The following is a 20,205-nucleotide window of genomic DNA, read 5'->3' as shown; positions in this document are numbered from 1 at the left end:
CCCAGAGTGGAGTGAGGGATCCACAGGGATCCAGTGGGATCCTGCACGAGGATCCTGCCTCTCCCCAGCACCCCCAGCAGGTTCTGGGTGTTCCTGTCTCTGCCACTGCTCAATTCAGGGCTCATTAAACCCCGAGCAGGTTTTTCCTGAGCTCTGCAATTATTTTTTTGAGGGATTTTCCCCGGTTCTGGCCCAGTCTGGGGCTGTCCCTGAGCTGCTGGCAGCCCTGGCCGTGCCCCTTTTCCCCCAGAGCCCAAATTCCCTTCACATTCCCTCCACATTTTCTGTGTCCCAGGGGTGCTGGAGCTGCTCTTTTCCCTGCCAGAATATTCTGGAAATGTTTTTTTTAATCAGCATTTGGGAAATCAAGGAAAGGCCTTTCTCTTGGCCTGTGCCGGATGGGTGTGGGAGGCCCTTCCCCTGCGGCCTTCCCTCCTTCCACACTAATGAAATCCCATTTTTCACCAGCTATTCCCACAAATCCGGCCTCAGCCAGGAGAAAACCTCGCTGGAGCTGTTCCAACAGCACCAATTCCAGCCAGGAATTGGATTTGAACCAATTTCCAGCCGTTTCCAAAGGATTTTGGAAGTCTCAAAGCAGCGGCGCCGCCACATCCCCGCTGCGCCTTCTGCAGCCCTCACCGTGATTTATTTCCTAATTTTTTGTGCTTCCAGAGGTGGAAATGTTGTGTTCCAAAGGTGGCAAAGCCGCATTTTTGTGTCTGCCAGCAGAAATTCCTGTCAGCAGCTCCATCCTGGCTGAGGGAGACGCTCCCGAGCGCAGGGGCCTGGAGAGGCCCGGTGCTTCTGGCAAATTAAATTGAATTATTCAAACCCAGGCAGATCATTAATAAAGGGGGAAATGATCAGCAGAGTGGGATGAGCAATGAAAACATCTCAGAGATTCTCCCTGTGAGCAGAAAAATGGGAATTCAGCCCCAAAACCACGGCCCTCAGGCCTGGCCTGGCCTAAAAATCCGGAATTTTAGTGGGAATGGGAATGGGAAATGCCACCAGAGGCAAATCCAGCCCAGCTCTGACTCCTCCTCCTCCTCCACAAAGACAGAATTACCCTTCCCAAAGCCTGGACTTTAATTCCAGCATTTCCAAGGTTTCTGTGGAGCCAGGAGGAGAAAAGGCCACGCTGGATAATCTGGGAGCGATTTTAAACAAGAGCCAAAAGTCCTTCCCTTCCCCAGAAAGCCCCATGGTGTTGTTAAACATCAAAGTTATTTACCAGCCTGCCTTTGATACCTGGCTTTTCATCCATTTTTATGAATTTTTATCATTTTTTTATTTTATTTTTAAGAACGAGCTCTTGATGGAGGCAAAGCTGCCGGGGCAATTCCTAATTAAACGATGGCGTTAATGAAAGAAGAGGTGACCTGACCCTGCTGAGCTCCTGCATCTGGGCTTGCAGGGATCAGCTGCTCCTTTCCTCAGAGGAGAGGGTTATTTTTAGTGCAGAAATGTTCTGTTTACACTCGGCAGCGCAGGCCGTGCGTGTGACACCCCCAGGCCATCACCAGGACACGGAATTCGGGCTGGGAGGTGGAAAAAAAATGGATTTTCCCCCCCCCAAAAATGCCTCCCCCAGCAGGGATCCCAGTGGCCTCTGGCAGAGGGATTTATTGTTGTGGTTTGTAATTGTGTTTATGATTATTGTGGGGGTTCTTTGTGCGTTCCTCCTCGTCTCCAGCTCGCTTTTCCCAGAATCCAGCAGTTGGGAATTGTTGGGAATTGTTGGGAATTGCTGGGAATGAGCTCCCAGCGCGGGGAGATCGGGGGGACGGCGCCCAGAGCCCCCCGGCAGCGCTCAGGGGGAGCAAACGCGTCCTGCAGGGAACAGCGGGGTGGGGTGGGCACAGCTGGTGTCACCTCTGTCCCACTGTCCCTGTCCCCATGGCACCATCAGAATCCCCACGGGACCTCTCCTGTCCCCACGGCACCTCTGCTGTCCCCATGGCACCGTCCCCATGGCTCTGTCCCTGTCCCCACAGCCCTGTCCCTGTCCCCATAGACCTGTCCCTGTCCCCATAGCTCTGTCCCTGTCCCCATGGCTCTGTCCCTATCCCCACGGCCCTGTCCCTGTCCCCATAGCTCTGTCCCTGTCCCCATAGCTCTGTCCCTGTCCCCATAGCCCTGTCCCTATCCCCACGGCCCTGTCCCTGTCCCCATAGCTCTGTCCCTGTCCCCATAGCTCTGTCCCTGTCCCCATAGCTCTGTCCCTATCCCCACGGCCCTGTCCCTGTCCCCATAGACCTGTCCCTGTCCCCATAGCCCTGTCCCTGTCCCTGTCCCCATGGCACCTCTCCTGTCCCCACAGCACCCCCGCTGACCCCACGGCAGCCCCCTCATCCCCACGTCCTCGTCCCTGTCCCCACGTCCCCACCCCTGTCCCCACGTCCCCTCCAGCCCCAGGACACCCGAGCCGTGCGCGGTGTCCGGAGCTCCCCCGCTGCCCTCTGCCGGCACCAGCCCGGGAACAGCGAGGGTGAGGAGGAGGAGGATGAGGAGGGGCTGGGATGGAATTCCCAGAGAAGCCGTGGCTGCCCCTGGATCCCTGGAATGTCCAAGGCCAGGCTGAAGGAGGGAAGCTCCAGAAAAACCTTGGAGCTGCTTCCAATCTCTAAAGGGGCTCGGGAGAGCTGGAGAGGGATTTGGGACAAGAGATGGAACCTCAGGACACAGGGAATGGATTTTAATTGGAAAAGGGGAATTTTTGTGGGATTTTGGGAAGGAATTCCTGGCTGGGAGGGTGAGGAGGGGCTGGGATGGAATTCCCAGAGAAGCCGTGGCTGCCCCTGGATCCCTGGAAGTTCCCATGGCCGGGTTGGAGCCACCTGGGTGGATCTGGGTGAGGTTTGAGGCCCTTCCAACCCAAATTTTGGATTTTGGGATTGCTCCCTTCTCCCCAGCACCGATGAACACATGGAAGAGTCCAACCCCAACTTTCCCAAAGCAATTCCAGGGCAGCCCAGGCCGGGCCCAGGGATGTCACTGCTCTTCCTTCTCCTTCTCCTTCTCCATCTTCCTCCTCCTCCTCTCCAGCCTCTTCTGCAGTTTCCTCTTGAGCTGCAGCTGCTTCCTCCTCTCCAGGCTCTGCTGCACCTTCTCCCGACATTCCTTGTTCTTCCTCCGGATCTTGGCCAGCTCCGCTCGCCTCCGCGCCTCCAGGTCCGGGTCCTGCAGGGAGAAACGTGGGGACACTGGGGACAGGCACTGGGGACTGGGGACAGGACACTGGGGACAGGCACTGGACATTGGACAATGGACAGTGGGGACAGGACACTGGGGACAGGCACTGGACATTGGACAATGGACAGTGGGGACAGGACACTGGGGACAGGCACTGGACATTGGGGACAGGCACTGGGGACTGGGGACAGGACACTGGGGACAGGCACTGGACATTGGGGACAGGACACTGGACAATGGACACTGGGGACAGGACACTGGGGACAGGCACTGGGGACTGGGGACAGTCACTGGACATTGGGGACAGGACACTGGGGACAGGCCACAGGACACTGGGGACAGGCCCAGGACACTGGGGACAGGACACTGGACAGTGGGGACAGGACACTGGACACTGGGGACAGGCACTGGGGACAGGACACTGGACACTGGGGACAGGACAGTGGGGACAGGACACTGGACACTGGGGACAGGCCCAGGACACTGGGGACAGGACAGTGGACACTGGGACAGGACACTGGACACTGGGGACAGGACACTGGACACTGGGGACAGGCCCAGGACACTGGGGACAGGACACTGGACACTGGGGACAGGCCCAGGACACTGGGGACAGGACACTGGACACTGGGGACAGGCCCAGGACACTGGGGACAGGACACTGGACACTGGGGACAGGCCCAGGACAATCCCTTGTCCTTTCCCAAGTGCCCACAACCGAGGGGGCTCCAAAATTCAGCCCCTTCCCCGTTTTCCCCAGAGCATTTTTAACATCCTGATATTTAATAATAATATACTTAATAATACATTTAATAATACATTTAATAATATATTCAATAATATATTCAATAATATACTCAATATAATATTTAATATATTAGCTCTAATATTTAACAATTTTAACAGCATACTTAATACCCCCAGTATTTAATAACTTAAACATTGTAATGTTTAATGTTTTGATATAGATTTTATATAGTAAATATTATTATTTACCTTTTAAAAAATATCATTAAATAAATATTTAATATTTATAGTAAATATTATTATTTAATTTTTAAAAAAATTATCACAATATTAATATTTATTTTAGGATTATTTGAAATAAATTTTCCCCACCCAGAAGTGGAGTGAGAGCAACAGGGAGGGAAGGAGGGAGGGGCTGTCCTTCCCTTTCCTTTTTCCTTTCCATTTTATTTTTCCTTCTCTTTTCTTTTTCCTTTTCCTTCCCCTTTCCTTCCCATTTTTCTTTTCCCTTTTCTTTTTTCTTTTCCATTTTCTCTTCCCATTTTTCTTTTTCCTTTATTTTATTTTATTTTATTTTTTCTTTCCTTTTCTTCTTTTCACTTTTCCCTTTTCTCTTCCCACTTTTCTTTTTCCTTTCCCTTTTCTTTTCCCTTTTCCTTTCCCTTTTCTTTTCCCTTTTCCTTTCCCTTTTCTTTTCCCCTCCCATTTTTTTTCCCTTTTCCTTTCCCTTTTCTCTTCTCATTTTTCTTTTTCCTTTCCCTTTCTTTTCCCTTTTCCTTTCCCTTTTCTCTTCTCATTTTTCTTTTTCCTTTTCTTTTCCCTTTTCTTTTCCCCTCCCATTTTTTTTCCCTTTCCCTTTCCTTTTTCCTTTTTTCCCTTTCCCTCTCCCAGGTTTTCCCAGCTCTCACCTTCCCTTCCAGGATCATCTGCTTCCTCTTGTTGATTTCCTTCTTCTCATCCAAATCCATCCCCTCCAGCTCCTGGGAAAGGGAAACAGCTCAGACCCACAAACCTCCCCCACAACAGCAAAAAACGGGAAAAACTGGGGAAAAACTGGGGAAAAACTGGGGAAAAACTGGGGAAAAACTGGGGAAAAACTGGGGAAAAACTGGGGAAAAACTGTGGAAAAACTGTGGAAAAACTGGGGGAAAACTGGGGGAAAAAATGGGGGGAAAAAATGGGGAAAAACTGGGGAAAAACTGGGGAAAAACTGGGGAAAAAATGGGGGGAAAAAACTGGGGAAAAACTGGGGAAAAAATGTGGAAAAACTGGGGAAAAACTGGGGAAAAACGGGGAAAAAATGGGGAAAAAATGGGGGAAAAAATGGGGGGGAAAATGGGGGAAAAAATGGGGGGAAAATGGGGGAAAAATGGGGAAAAAAACAGGGAAAGAATGGGGAAAAATGGGGAAAAAATGGGGAAAAAACTGGGGAAAAAATGGGAAAAAATGGGAAAAAAAATGGGGAAAAAAATGGGATAAAATGGGGAAAAACTGGGAAAAAACTGGGAAAAAAATGGGGAAAAAACTGGGAAAAAAATGGGAAAAAAATGGGAAAAAAATGGGAAAACCACAGGGAAAAGTCAAGCTGAGCCACAAAACTTCCCACAACAGCAAAAAACCAGGAAAAACTGGGAAAAAAACTGGGAAAAGCAGAGGGAAAAGTGGAGCTGAGCCTCCCCCAGGGGCTCCTGCAGGAATTGTCCCAGGGATTCCCGGGAACACTCACGATCTCACACTCCCTCCTGGTGACGTTCACTTGGGTCAGGATGTCCAGCACCAGCTGCTCCTCCACCGGGAACTCCTCCAGCTTCAGCTCTAAACCGGGAACAGACACCCAGAAACACCCTGAGATACACCCTGAGACACCCTGAAACACCCTGAGATACACCCTGAGATACACCCTGAGATACACCCTGAGATACACCCTGAGATACACCCTGAGACACCCTGAGATACACCCTGAGATACACCCTGAGATACACCCTGAGACACCCTGAGATACACCCTGAGATACACCCTGAAACACCCTGAGATACACCCTGAGACACCCTGAGATACACCCTGAGACACCCTGAAACACCCTGAGATACACCCTGAGACACCCTGAGATACACCCTGAGACACCCTGAGACACCCTGAGACACCCTGAGATACACCCTGAGACACCCTGAGACACCCTGAAACACCCTGAGACACACCCTGAGATACACCCTGAGACACCCTGAGACACCCTGAGACACCCTGAGACACCCTGAGATACACCCTGAGACACCCTGAGATACACCCTGAGATACACCCTGAGATACACCCTGAGATACACCCTGAGACACCCTGAGATACACCCTGAGATACACTGAGACACCCAGAAACACCCTGAGATACACCCTGAGACACCCTGAGACACCCTGAGATACACCCTGAGATACACCCTGAGATACACCCTGAGATACACCCTGAGATACACCCTGAGATACACTGAGACACCCAGAAACACCCTGAGATACACCCTGAGATACACCCTGAGATACACCCTGAAACACCCTGAGATACACCCTGAGATACACCCTGAGATACACCCTGAGATACACCCTGAGATACACCCTGAGATACACCCTGAGATACACCCTGAGATACACCCTGAGATACACCCTGAGACACCCTGAGATACACCCTGAGATACACTGAGACACCCAGAAACACCCTGAGATACACCCTGAGACACCCTGAGACACCCTGAGATACACCCTGAGACACCCTGAGACACCCTGAGACACACCCTGAGACACCCTGAGACACCCTGAGACACCCTGAGACACACCCTGAGACACCCTGAGATACACCCTGAGATACACCCTGAGACACCCTGAAACACCCTGAAACACCCTGAATGTGAGCATGGAGGGTGGAATAGGGAAATCCGAATGGGAAAAGTGGAATGGGGAATCTGGAGATGGGAATGGGAATGGGAATCTGGAAATGGGAATGGGGAAATGGGAATGGGAATCTGGAAATGGGAATGGGAATCTGGAGATGGGAATGGGAATCTGGAGATGGGAATGGGAATCTGGAGATGGGAATGGGAATCTGGAAATGGGAATGGGAATCTGGAAATGGGAATGGGAATCTGGAAATGGGAATGGGAATCTGGAAATGGGAATGGGAATCTGGAAATGGGAATGGGAACCTGGAAATGGGAATGGGAATCTGGAGATGGGAATGGGAATCTGGAGATGGGAATGGGAATCTGGAAATGGGGAATCTGGAGATGGGAATGGGAACCTGGAAATGGGAATGGGAATCTGGAGATGGGAATGGGAATCTGGAAATGGGGAATCTGGAGATGGGAATGGGAATCTGGAAATGGGAATGGGAATCTGGAAATGGGAATGGGAATCTGGAGATGGGAATGGGAATCTGGAGATGGGAATGGGAATCTGGAAATGGGAATGGGAATCTGGAAATGGGGAATCTGGAGATGGGAATGGGAATCTGGAAATGGGAATGGGAATCTGGAAATGGGAATGGGAATCTGGAGATGGGGAATCTGGAAATGGGAATGGGAATCTGGAGATGGGAATGGGAATCTGGAAATGGGGAATCTGGAAATGGGAATGGGAATCTGGAGAGGGGAATGGGAATCTGGAAATGGGGAATCTGGAGATGGGAATGGGAATCTGGAGATGGGAATGGGAATCTGGAGATGGGAATGGGAATCTGGAGATGGGAATCTGGAAATGGGAATGGGAATCTGGAGATGGGAATGGGAATCTGGAAATGGGGAATCTGGAAATGGGAATGGGAATCTGGAGAGGGGAATGGGAATCTGGAAATGGGGAATCTGGAGATGGGAATGGGAATCTGGAGATGGGAATGGGAATCTGGAGATGGGAATGGGAATCTGGAGATGGGAATGGGAATCTGGAGATGGGAATGGGAATCTGGAAATGGGGAATCTGGAGATGGGAATGGGGAATCTGGAAATGGGAATGGGAATCTGGAGATGGGAATGGGAATCTGGAGATGGGAATGGGGAAATGGGAATGGGAATCTGGAGATGGGAATGGGAATCTGGACCTGGGCTTTTTGAAGAAGCAGCTGCCTCAATGAACAGGAATAAAAAATACCAGGAATAAAAGTTCCATAAACAATTCCCGCCCCGCTGAACCCAGCAGGAAGACGAGCGGGAGGCGGAATGCCGGGATCCAGCGGATCCTGCTTTTCCTCGGGAAGGGGAGGCAGCTGCTGGCACTCACTGATCTCCTCCTCGATGGCGTGCACCAGGTGGATGTCGTACTGCGTCACCAGGGTGATGGCCAGGCCCTTCCGCCCTGGAACGGGGGAAAAACCGGGATTTGGGAATCCTGGCAGGCGGAGAGGGACGAATCCCAACCGTGCCCAACCCATCCGGCCCCGGGAGCCGCCCGGGGTGCTCAGAGAGGCCTTTCCACGCTGAAAACCCCGATAAAAGATCCTGTGGGGGTGATCCGTCCTCAGGGATCCCGGGGGAGGATCCCAGGACAGGATCCCAGTGGATCCCAGGGCAGGATCAGAGTGATCCCGGGGCAGGATCCCAGGGCAGGATCCCAAGGCAGGATCCCAGAGCAGGATCCCAGCAATCCCAGGGCAGGATCCCAGGATCCCAGTGATCCCAGGGCAGGATCCCAGGGCAGGATCCGAGGGCAGGATCCCAGTGATCCCAGAGCAGGACCACAGCAATCCCAGGGCAAGATCAGAGCGATCCCCGTGATCCCAGAGCAGGATCCCAGAGATCCCAGAGCAGGATCCCAGAGATCCCAGAGATCCCAGGGCAGGATCCCAGCGATCCCAGAGGTCCCAGAGCAGGATCCCAGAGATCCCAGAGCAGGATCCCAGCGATCCCAGTGATCCCAGAGCAGGATCCCAGAGATCCCAGAGATCCCAGAGCAGGATCCCAGCAATCCCAGCGATCCCAGGGCAGGATCCCAGGGCAGGATCCCCCCAGATCCCAGGGATCCCAGAGCAGGATCCCAGCGATCCCAGGGCAGGATCCCCCCAGATCCCAGAGATCCCAGAGCAGGATCCCAGCGATCCCAGGGCAGGATCCCCCCAGATCCCAGGGATCCCAGGGTGCCCCGGGACACGGCCCCGGGCAGGGCTCACCCGCGCGCGCCGTCCGCCCCACGCGGTGGATGTAGATCTTGGGCAGCCCCGGGGTGTTGTGGTTGATGACGAGCTGCACGGCGGGAATGTCCAAACCTCTGGAACACAGGGAAAACAAAAATAAAAAACTTATTTTATAAAAATAAACATTCCCAGTTCCGGGAAAAACACCCAGCTTCAACATCCAGCCACAAAATTCCAGGGGGATTTGGGCTGGGAGGTTTAAAATTCCCGTCCAGCTCTCAGTGGGACCCTTCCTCTGTCCCAGGGAGCTCGGTTTAATTCCTGCTTCCTCCAAAATTCCCAGATTTTCATGGATGAAGTTTTTATTGGAGGACAAATCCCTGGAGCTGTTCCCTCCCTGGCAGCACCCACGGCTCGGGCTGGGAAGAGCCCGTCCCGCCCGGATTTGGGGATTTGCTCAGCCCAAAGCCGAGCCCCGGCCTCACCTGGCGGCCACGTCGGTGGCGATGAGGATCCTGAAAATGCTGGACTTGAACTTGGCCAGAGCTGCAAATCTCTGCTTCTGGGAGGGGGAAACTCCAGGTGAGGGGAGCGGGATCCGGCCGGGAGCGGCCCCCGGCACAGCCCTGCATCCCTCACCTGCTTCATCATGGAATGCAGAGCCACCGAGGGGAAGCGGAACCTCCTCAGCATCATGTTCAGCACCTGGCAGTCCCTGAGAGGGGAAAAAAATCCAGGAAAATCCTCAGGATGCACCGAGGGAACGGGACAGGACAAAACGGGGATCGTCCCGCTGAGCCAGGGCGCTGCAGCACGGCCTGGGGGAATTCCAGGGGTGGGAAAACTGGGACAGGGTGTTCCAACACGGCCTGGGGGAATTCCAGGGGTGGGAAAACTGGGACAGGCAGGGATTCTCTGTCCCAGGGTGTTCCAACACGGCCTGGGAGAATTCCAGGGGTGGGAAAACCGTCCCAGGATTTTCCAGCATGGCCTGGGAGAATTCCAGAGGTGGGAAAACTGGGACAGGGTGTTCCAACACGGCCTGGGACAATTCCAGGGGTGGGAAAACTGGGACAGGCAGGGATTCTCTGTCCCAGGGTGTTCCAACACGGCCTGGGAGAATTCCAGGGGTGGGAAAACCGTCCCAGGATTTTCCAACACGGCCTGGGACAATTCCAGAGGTGGGAAAACTGGGACAGGGTGTTCCAGCACGGCCTGGGGGAATTCCAGGGGTGGGAAAACTGGGACAGGGTGTTCCAACACGGCCTGGAAGAATTCCAGAGGTGGAAAAACCATCCCAGGATTTTCCAGCATGGCCTGGGAGAATTCCAGAGGTGGGAAAACTGGGACAGGGTGTTCCAGCACGGCCTGGGGGAATTCCAGAGGTGGGAAAACCATCCCAGGATTTTCCAGCATGGCCTGGACAATTCCAAGGGTGGGAAAAGCGGTCCAGGGCTGAGTGGCAGGGAAACGGCCGGGAAAGGCCGGGAAAGGCCGGGAAAAGGCCGGGAAAAGGCCGGGGAAAGGGCGGGAAAAGGGCGGGAAAAGGGCGGGAAAAGGGCGGGAAAAGGCCGGGAAAAGGCGGGAAAAGGCGGGAAAAGGCAGGAAAAGGCTGGGAAAAGGGCGGGAAAGGGCGGGAAAGGGCGGGAAAAGGGCGGGAAAAGGCCGGGAAAAGGTGGGAAAAGGCGGGAAAAGGCCTCACTTGCAGGTTTTGGTGAAGATGATGATGGCCCAGTCCTCGTGCTGCTGCTGGAAGCTCTGCACCAGCTGCACCAGGTACGCGTCCTTCACCGCCTCGGGCACCAGCACGTACCGCTGCTCCAGCTGCTCCACCGTCCTCACCCTCGGGACAGCCAAATCCCGGCATTACCCAGCCTGCAAAAACCTCCGGGATCGCCCCAGCTTTTCCCTGGCCGCCCTTTCCGTGAGGAAATTCCCGCTGTTCTCCCACCCGCAGCTCCCTCGGGCCGTTCCCTCCTGTCCCGGTGTCCCCTGGGACCCCCCTGGCTGTCCCCTCCTGCCAGGGATGTGTGGACATTGGGAATGTCCCGCCTGATCCCGCTTTTCTCCAGCCTGAGCCCCTTCACAGCCCCCCCAGGGATCCTCCAGACCATTCCCAGCTCCTTCAGGAATTCCCAGCTCCCCCAGGAATCCTCCAGCCTCTTCCCAGCTCCCCCAGACCATTCACAGCTCCCTCAGGAATTCCCAACTCCCTCAGGAATTCTCCAGACCATTCCCAGTTTCCTGAGGAATTCTCCAGACCCTTCCCAGCTCCCTCAGGAATTCCCAGCTCCCTCAGGAATTCTCCAGACCATTCCCAGCTCCCCCAGATCATTCCCAGCTCCCCCAGGAATTCTCCAGACCATTCCCAGCTCCCCCAGACCATTCCCAGCTCCCTCAGGAATTCTCCAGACCATTCCCAGTTTCCTGAGGAATTCTCCAGCCCCTTCCCAGCTCCCTCAGGAATTTTCCAGACCCTTCCCAGGGATTCTCCAGACCCTTCCCAGCTCCCTCAGGAATTTTCCAGACCCTTCCCAGGGATTCTCCAGACCCTTCCCAGCTCCCTCAGGAATTTTCCAGCCCCTTCCCAGGGATTCTCCAGACCCTTCCCAGCTCCCTCAGGAATTCCCAGATCTTTCAGGAGTTCTCCACCCCCTTTCCCAGGAATTCTCCAGCCCATTCCCAGCTCCCTCAGGGATCCCCCAGCCCCTTCCCAGCTCCCTTAGGAGTTCTCCAGCCCCTTCCCAGGAATTCCCAGCTCCCCCAGGAATCCTCCAGCCTCTTCCCAGCTCCCTCAGGAATTCCCAGCTCCCTCAGGAATTCCCAGCTCCCTCAGGAATTCCCAGCTCCCTCAGGAATTCCCAGATTCTTCAGGAGTTCTCCACCCCCTTTCCCAGGAATTCTCCAGCCCCTCCACCTCCTTTGCCCCAACACCCCAAAACACCCGGAGGCTCCTCGGCACCGCCAGCACCGAGGAGGAGAAAAAACCAGGAAAACACAAAGAAACCCCAGGAAAACACAAAGAAACCCCAGGAAAACACAAAGAAACCCCAGGAAAACACAAAGAAACCCCAGGAAAACACAAAGAAACCCCAGAAAAACCCCAAAAAAAACCCGAAAAACCCCCCAAAAACCCAGGAAAACACAAAAAAAAAAAACCCACAGAAACACAAAAAAAAACCCCAAAAAAACCCCAGAAAAACCCAAAGAAAAACCCAGGAAAACCAAAAAACCCCAAGAAAACCCAAAAAACCCAGGAAAACACAAAAAAAACCCCAGAAAATCCCCAAAAAACCCCAGAAAACCCCAAAGAAAACCCCAGGAAAACACAAAATAAACCAGGAAAACACAACCCAGAAAACCCCCCAAAAAAACCCCAAAAAACCCAGAAAAACCCCCCAAAAACCCAGGAAAACCCAAAAAAACCAGGAAAACACAAAAAAAACCCAGAAAAACCCCCAAAAACCCAGGAAAACAAAAAAAAACCCAGGAAAACACAACCCAGGAAAACACAACCCAGGAAAACACAACCCAGGAAAACACAACCCAGGAAAACACAACCCAGGAAAACACAAAAAAAACCCAGAAAAACCCAAAAAAACCCCAGAAAAACACAAAAAAAACCCAGAAAAAACACCAAAAAAACCCAGAAAAACAAACAAAAAAAAAAAAACCAGGAAAACACAACCCAGGAGAACACAAAAAACCCCAGAAAAACACAAAAAAACCCCAAAAAAACCCCAAAAAACCCAGAAAAAAAAAAAAAAAAACCCAAAAAAACCCCAAAAACCCCCAGAAAAACACAAAAAAAACCCAAAAAAACCCCAAAAACCCCAGAAAAACACAAAAAAACCCCAACAAAACCCCAAAAACCCCAGAAAAACACAAAAAAAAACCCAAAAAAACCCCAAAAAAACCCCAAAAACCCCAGAAAAACACAAAAAAAACCCAAAAAAAAAACCCAAAAAAAACCCCAGAAAAACACAAAAAAAACCCAGAAAAACCCCAAAAAAACCCCAAAAAAACCCCAAAAAACCCCAGAAAAACACAAAAAAACCAAGAAAAAAAAAAAAACATAAAAACACAAAAAAAAACCCAAAAAACCCCAAAAAGCCCCAGAAAAACACAAAAAAAAACCCCAAAAAAACCCCAGAAAAACACAAAAAAAACCCCCAAAAAAACCCAGAAAAACACAAAAAAAACCCCAAAAAATCCCCAAAAAACCCCCAAAAAAACACAAAAAAAAACCCAAAAAAAACCCAAAAAAACCCAAAAAACACCCAAAAAAACCCCACAAAACCCAGAAAAACCCCAAAAATCCCCAGAAAAACCCAAAAAAAAAACCCAAAAAAACCCCAGAAAAACTCAAAAAAACTCCCAAAAAACCCAAAAAAAAACCCCAGAAAAACACAAAAAAACCCCAAAAAACCCCAGAAAAACACAAAAAAACCCCAAAAAAACCCCAAAAAAAAACCAAAAAAACACAAAAAAAAACCCCAAAAAAACCCCAAAAAAACCCCAAAAAAGCCAGAAACCCCAAAAAAAAGCAGGAAAAGTGGGAATTGCGGGCACTGACTGGGATGGAGCCTCCCAGAAGAAGGGGCTGTTGGCGGCCAGCCCGCGCAGCTCGCTCAGCGTGGCCGTCAGCGTGGCGCTGAACAGCAGCGTCTGCCGGCGCTCCGGCACCGCCGCCAGGATCGCCTCCAGATCCGCGCTGAAATCCGCACAGCCCTGCTCCAGCAGCCGGTCAGCCTCGTCCAGAACCTGCAGAATGATTCCTGCCGCTGAAATCCCGGCTGGGAACGCGGCAGGATTCCCAAAATCCACACTGGGATGGGGGAAAGACAGCAGGATTCCCAAAATCCACACTGGGATAGGGGAAAGACAGCAGGATTCCCAAAATCCACACTGGGATGGGGGAAAGACAGCAGGATTCCAGGGAATCCATGAAAGGACCAAGGAAAGCCAGCAGGATTCCCAGGGAATCCATGAAAGGACCAAGGAAATCCAGCAGGATTCCCAAAATCCACACTGGGATAGGGGAAACCCAGCAGGATTCCAGGGAATCCATGAAAGGACCAAGGAAAGCCAGCAGGATTCCAGGGAATCCATGAAAGGATCAAGGAAAGCCAGCAGGATTCCAGGGAATCCATGAAAGGATCAAGGAAAGCCAGCAGGATTCCCAAAATCCACACCGGGGTGGAGGAAACACGGCAGGATTCCCGGGAATCCATCCAGGGAGGGGGGAAACCCATCAGGATTCCCAAAATCCACCCAGGGATGGAGGAATCCCAGCAGGATTCCCAGAAATCCATAAAGGGATCAAGGAAAGCCAGCAGGATTCCCAAAATCCACACCGGGGTGGACGAAACACGGCAGGATTCCCGGGAATCCATCCAGGGATGGAGGGAATCCCAGCAGGATTCCAGGGAATCCATGAAAGGACCAAGGAAACCCAGCAGGATTCCAGGGAATCCATAAAGGGATCAAGGAAACCCAGCAGAATTCCCAAAAACCACATGGGGATGGAAGAAATCCAGCAGGATTCCCGGAAATCCACTCAGGGATGGAGAAAACCCATCAGGATTCCCAGAATTCCCCCCAGGGATGAATCAATCCCACCAGGAATTCCCCAGGGATGAATCAATCCCATCAGGATTCCCGGGATATCCCAGGGATGAATCAATCCCATCAGAATTCCCAGAATTCCCCCCAGGGATGAATCAATCCCACCAGGATTCCCCAGGGATGAATCAATCCCCTCAGGATTCCCAAAATTCCCCCCAGGGATGAATCAATCCCATCAGAATTCCCAGGAATTCCCCACCGGGATGAATCAATCCCACCAGGATTCCCAAAATTCCCCCCAGGGATGAATCAATCCCACCAGGATTCCCAAAATTCCCCCCAGGGATGAATCAATCCCACCAGAATTCCCAAAATTCCCCCCAGGGATGAATCAATCCCCTCAGGATTCCCAAAATTCCCCCCAGGGATGAATCAATCCCACCAGGATTCCCAAAATTCCCCCCAGGGATGAATCAATCCCACCAGGAATTCCCCAGGGATGAATCAATCCCACCAGGAATTCCCCAGGGATGAATCAATCCCATCAGAATTCCCAGGAATTCCCCAGGGATGAATCAATCCCAGCAGGAATTCCCAGGAATTCCCCAGGGATGAATCAATCCCACCAGGAATTCCCCAGGGATGAATCAATCCCATCAGAATTCCCAGGAATTCCCCAGGGATGAATCAATCCCATCAGGAATTCCCAGGAATGAATCAATCTCATCAGGAATTCCCCAGGGATGAATCAATCCCAGCAGAATTCCCCAGGGATGAATCAATCCCATCAGGAATTCCCCAGGGATGAATCAATCCCAGCAGGATTCCCAAAATTCCCCCCAGGGATGAATCAATCCCACCAGAATTCCCAAAATTCCCCCCAGGGATGAATCAATCCCATCAGAATTCCCCAGGGATGAATCAATCCCACCAGGATTCCCAGGAATTCCCCAGGGATGAATCAATCCCAGCAGAATTCCCCAGGGATGAATCAATCCCAGCAGAATTCCCCAGGGATGAATCAATCCCATCAGGATTCCCAGGATATCCCAGGGATGAATCAATCCCACCAGAATTCCCAAAATTCCCCCCAGGGATGAATCAATCCCATCAGGATTCCCAGGGATGAATCAATCCCACCAGGAATTCCCCAGGGATGAATCAATCCCATCAGGATTCCCAGGAATTCCCCAGGGATGAATCAATCCCATCAGAATCCCCCAGGGATGAATCAATCCCAGCAGAATTCCCCAGGGATGAATCAATCCCAGCAGAATTCCCCAGGGATGAATCAATCCCAGCAGAATTCCCAGAATTCCCCCCAGGGATGAATCAATCCCATCAGAATTCCCAGAATTCCCCCCAGGGATGAATCAATCCCAGCAGGATTCCCAGGAATTCCCCAGGGATGAATCAATCCCATCAGAATTCCCAGGAATTCCCCAGGGATGAATCAATCCCAGCAGAATTCCCGGGATTCCCGCGGGATCCAGGCTTTACCAGGAATCTGATCCTGCTGAGGCTGAAGGTGCTGGAGCTGCGCAGGTGGTCGGCGAGGCGCCCGGGGGTGGCGATCACCACGTGCGGCTTTCGGGCCAGCTCCAGCGCCTGGGCCACCATGTCTGCGGGAAAACCGGGAATGCTGATCCCAGTGCCGGGAAAACCGGGAATGGTGATCCCAGGGCTGGGAAAACCGGGAATGCTGATCCCAGGGCTGGGAAAACCGGGAATGGTGATCCCAGTGCTGGGAAAAACCGGGAATGGTGATCCCAGGGCTGGGAAAAACCGGGAATGGTGATCCCAGTGCTGGGAAAAACCGGGAATGGTGATCCCAGGGCTGGGAAAACTGGGAATGGTGATCCCAGGGCCCAGGAAAACTGGGAATGGTGATCCCAGGGCCCAGGAAAACTGGGAATGGTGATCCCAGGGCTGGGAAAACCGGGAATGGTGATCCCAGGGCTGGGAAAAACTGGGAATGGTGATCCCAGGGCTGGGAAAACTGGGAATGGTGATCCCAGGGCCTGGGAAAAACGGGAATGGTGATCCCAGGGCTGGGGAAACCGGGAATGGTGATCCCAGGGCTGGGAAAAACCGGGAATGGTGATCCCAGGGCTGGGAAAAACTGGGAATGCTGATCCCAGGGCTGGGAAAAACCGGGAATGGTGATCCCAGTGCCGGGAAAACTGGGAATGGTGATCCCAGGGCTGGGAAAACCGGGAATGGTGATCCCAGGGCTGGGAAAACCGGGAATGCTGATCCCAGGGCCCGGGAAAACTAGGAATGGTGATCCCAGTGCCGGGAAAACCGGGAATGGTGATCCCAGGGCTGGGAAAAACCGGGAATGCTGATCCCAGGGCTGGGAAAACCGGGAATGGTGATCCCAGGGCTGGGAAAAAACGGGAATGGTGATCCCAGGGCTGGGAAAAACCGGGAATGGTGATCCCAGGGCCCAGGAAAACCGGGAATGCTGATCCCAGGGCCCAGGAAAACTGGGAATGGTGATCCCAGGGCCCAGGAAAACTGGGAATGGTGATCCCAGGGCTGGGAAAACCGGGAATGGTGATCCCAGGGCCCGGGAAAACTGGGAATGGTGATCCCAGGGCCGGGAAAAACCGGGAATGCTGATCCCAGGGCTGGGAAAAACCGGGAATGGTGATCCCAGGGCCCGGGAAAACTGGGAATGGTGATCCCAGGGCCCGGGAAAAACGGGAATGGTGATCCCAGGGCCCGGGAAAACTGGGAATGGTGATCCCAGGGCCCAGGAAAACTGGGAATGCTGATCCCAGGGCTGGGAAAAACCGGGAATGGTGATCCCAGGGCTGGGAAAAACCGGGAATGGTGATCCCAGTGCCGGGAAAACTGGGAATGGTGATCCCAGTGCTGGGAAAACCGGGAATGGTGATCCCAGGGCTGGGAAAACCGGGAATGGTGATCCCAGTGCCCGGGAAAACCGGGAATGGTGCCCGGAATGGTGATCCCGGCTGCCAGGAACCCCGCCGGGATCGGGAATGGGGAAATGGAGCTCTGGGAACAGGGACAGAGCCCTGGGGAGGGCTGGGGATGGATTTTGGGGATCAGGGATGGATTTTGGGGATCAGGGATGGATTTTGGGAGATCAGGGATGGATTTTGGGGGATCAGGGATGGATTTTGGGAGATCAGGGATGGATTTTGGGAGATCAGGGATGGATTTTGGGGATCAGGGATGGATTTTGGGGGATCAGGGATGGATTTTGGGGATCAGGGATGGGTTTTATGGGATCAGGGATGGATTTCAGAGGATCTGGGATGGATTTTGGGAGATCAGGGATGGATTTTGGGGATCAGGGATGGGTTTTATGGGATCAGGGATGGATTTTGGGAGATCAGGGATGGATTTTGGGGATCAGGGATGGGATTTATGGGATCAGGGATGGATTTTGGGGATCAGGGATGGATTTTGGGAGATCAGGGATGGATTTTGGGGGATCTGGGATGGATTTTGGGGGATCTGGGATGGATTTTGGGGATCAGGGATGGATTTTGGGGATCAGGGATGGATTTGGGGGATCAGGGATGGATTTGGGGGATCAGGGATGGATTTTGTGAGATCAGGGATGGATTTTGGGAGATCAGGGATGGATTTTGGGGATCAGGGATGGATTTGGGGGATCAGAGATGGGTTTTATGGGATCAGAGATGGGTTTTATGGGATCAGGGATGGGTTTCATGGAAAGATCCCTGATCTCCCAGAGCGCGCTGGGCACTGCCCCCCCCGCAGGGAACACCCCCAGCCCCGCTCCAGGCGCTCCCGGCCGTTCCCAGGACGGGATTTCTGGGATCAAGCGATCCCGGGGATCCCCCCAGGGATCCCCCAGACTCACCCAGGCCGCCCACCACCACGCTCTCCTTCAGCCCCAGCGGCTTCCCCAGCACGCGGAACTGCTCGGCGATCTGGCACGCCAGCTCCCTGCGGGGATCCCGCGCTCAGCCGCGGATCCCGGGGATCTGGGGGATCCCGGGGGATCCCGGGGGATTCCAGGGGGATCCCGGTACCTGGTGGGGGTCAGCACGAGGCAGAAGATGCCGTAGGGATCCTCGGCCAGCGCCTGCAGCACCGGCAGCACGAACGCCGCGGTTTTACCGCTGCCCGTCTTGGAACAGCACAGACAGTCCCGGCCTGAGCGGAGAGAGGGGAGGTCAGCGGGAACGGGAACGGGAGAGGGAATGGGAATGGGAATGGGAATGGGAATGGGAATGGGGAATGGGGAAATGGGAAATGGGAATGGGAATGGGGAATGGGGAATGGGGAATGGGAATGGGAATGGGAATGGGAATGGGAATGGGGAAATGGGAATGGGAATGGGAATGGGGAATGGGGAATGGGAATGGGAATGGGGAAATGGGAATGGGAATGGGGAAATGGGAATGGGGAATGGGGAATGGGAATGGGAATGGGGAATGGGAATGGGAATGGGAATGGGGAAATGGGAATGGGAATGGGGGAATGGGAATGGGGAAATGGGAATGGGGAATGGGAATGGGAATGGGAATGGGGAATGGGGAATGGGAACAGGGAATGGGGGAATGGGGAATGGGAATGGGAATGGGGAAATGGGAATGGGAACAGGGAATGGGGGAAGGGGGAATGGGAATGGGAATGGGAGAGGGGAATGGGAATGGGAATGGGGATGGGGAATGGGAATGGGGAGAGGGGAATGGGAATGGGGAAATGGGAATGGGAATGGGGAAATGGGAATGGGAGAGGAAGAGGGGAAATGGGAATGGGAAAATGGGAATGGGAACAGGGAATGGGAATGGGAGAGGGGAATGGGGGAATGGGAATGGGAAATGGGAATGGGGAAATGGGAATGGGAATGGGGAATGGGAGAGGGAGAGAGAACGGGAATGGAAAATGGGAACAGGGAATGGGAGCAGTGAATAGGGAACGGGAATGGGAGGGGGGAAGAGGAATGGGGAACGGGAAATGGGAACGGGAGAGGGGAATGGGAATGGGAGAGGGGAATGGGAATGGGAATGGGAGAGGGAGAAAGAACGGGAATGGGAACGGGAGAGGGGAACTGGAACGAGGAACGGGAACAAGAGAGGGGAACAGGAAATGGGAACGGGAACCGGACAGAGGGGAACGGTAACAGGAATGGGAGAAGGGAACGGGGATCCCGGGGATGGCACAGAGCCCGCGAGGAGCTCTTCCTGAGGGGGATGGAACCGGGGCCGTGACAGGCGATCCCGGGGATGGAACCGGGGCCGTGACAGGCGATCCCGGGGATGGAACCGGGGCCGTGACAGGCGATCCCGGAGCCGGGACGGGCACCGGCAGGAGCCGCTCCCGGGGCGGGGCCCGGGGGCGGGGGTGCCCCGCGGCGCTCACCCTGCAGCACGGCCGGGATGCAGGCAGCCTGCACGGGCGTGGGCCGGACGAGCCCGACCTGCCGCGCCTGCTCCGCCAGCCACGGCGCCAGCCCGAGCGCCCGGAACTCCGCCATGGCCGCTCCGCTCCGCGTGCGCGCCGCGCGCCCCGATGGCGTCACCGTCGCGCCGCCCGCTCATTGGCTGGTTCGCTCTAACCCCGCCCACATCCGGCACCGCG

At 53.6% G+C, this 20,205-nt stretch overlaps 1 protein-coding gene across 1 annotated transcript; it reads right to left on the bottom strand.

Annotated features, from left to right (window-relative positions):
• Positions 1-2,680: 2,680 nt before the first annotated feature.
• On the bottom strand, positions 2,681-20,121 carry DDX49 (DEAD-box helicase 49). The gene is made up of 13 exons (XM_005531667.3): positions 19,987-20,121; positions 18,651-18,774; positions 18,479-18,564; positions 16,117-16,238; positions 13,625-13,812; positions 10,751-10,891; positions 9,688-9,763; positions 9,534-9,610; positions 9,085-9,182; positions 8,199-8,273; positions 5,672-5,760; positions 4,854-4,925; positions 2,681-3,186 (listed from the first exon to the last, which is right to left on the bottom strand). Exons 1-13 carry the CDS (start codon positions 20,099-20,101, stop codon positions 2,998-3,000), a joined length of 1,452 nt encoding a protein of 483 aa, XP_005531724.3. The 5' UTR covers positions 20,102-20,121; the 3' UTR covers positions 2,681-2,997.
• Positions 20,122-20,205: the final 84 nt, after the last annotated feature.

This window comes from Pseudopodoces humilis, chromosome 28 (assembly GCF_049639895.1).
Source record: "Pseudopodoces humilis isolate 2021_Gansu_Grassland_sample_001 chromosome 28, ASM4963989v1, whole genome shotgun sequence".
Classification (NCBI taxonomy): Eukaryota; Metazoa; Chordata; class Aves; order Passeriformes; family Paridae; genus Pseudopodoces; species Pseudopodoces humilis.
The sequence above is the reverse complement of the archived record's forward strand: the minus strand, read 5'-3'. Positions and strand labels throughout refer to the sequence as shown.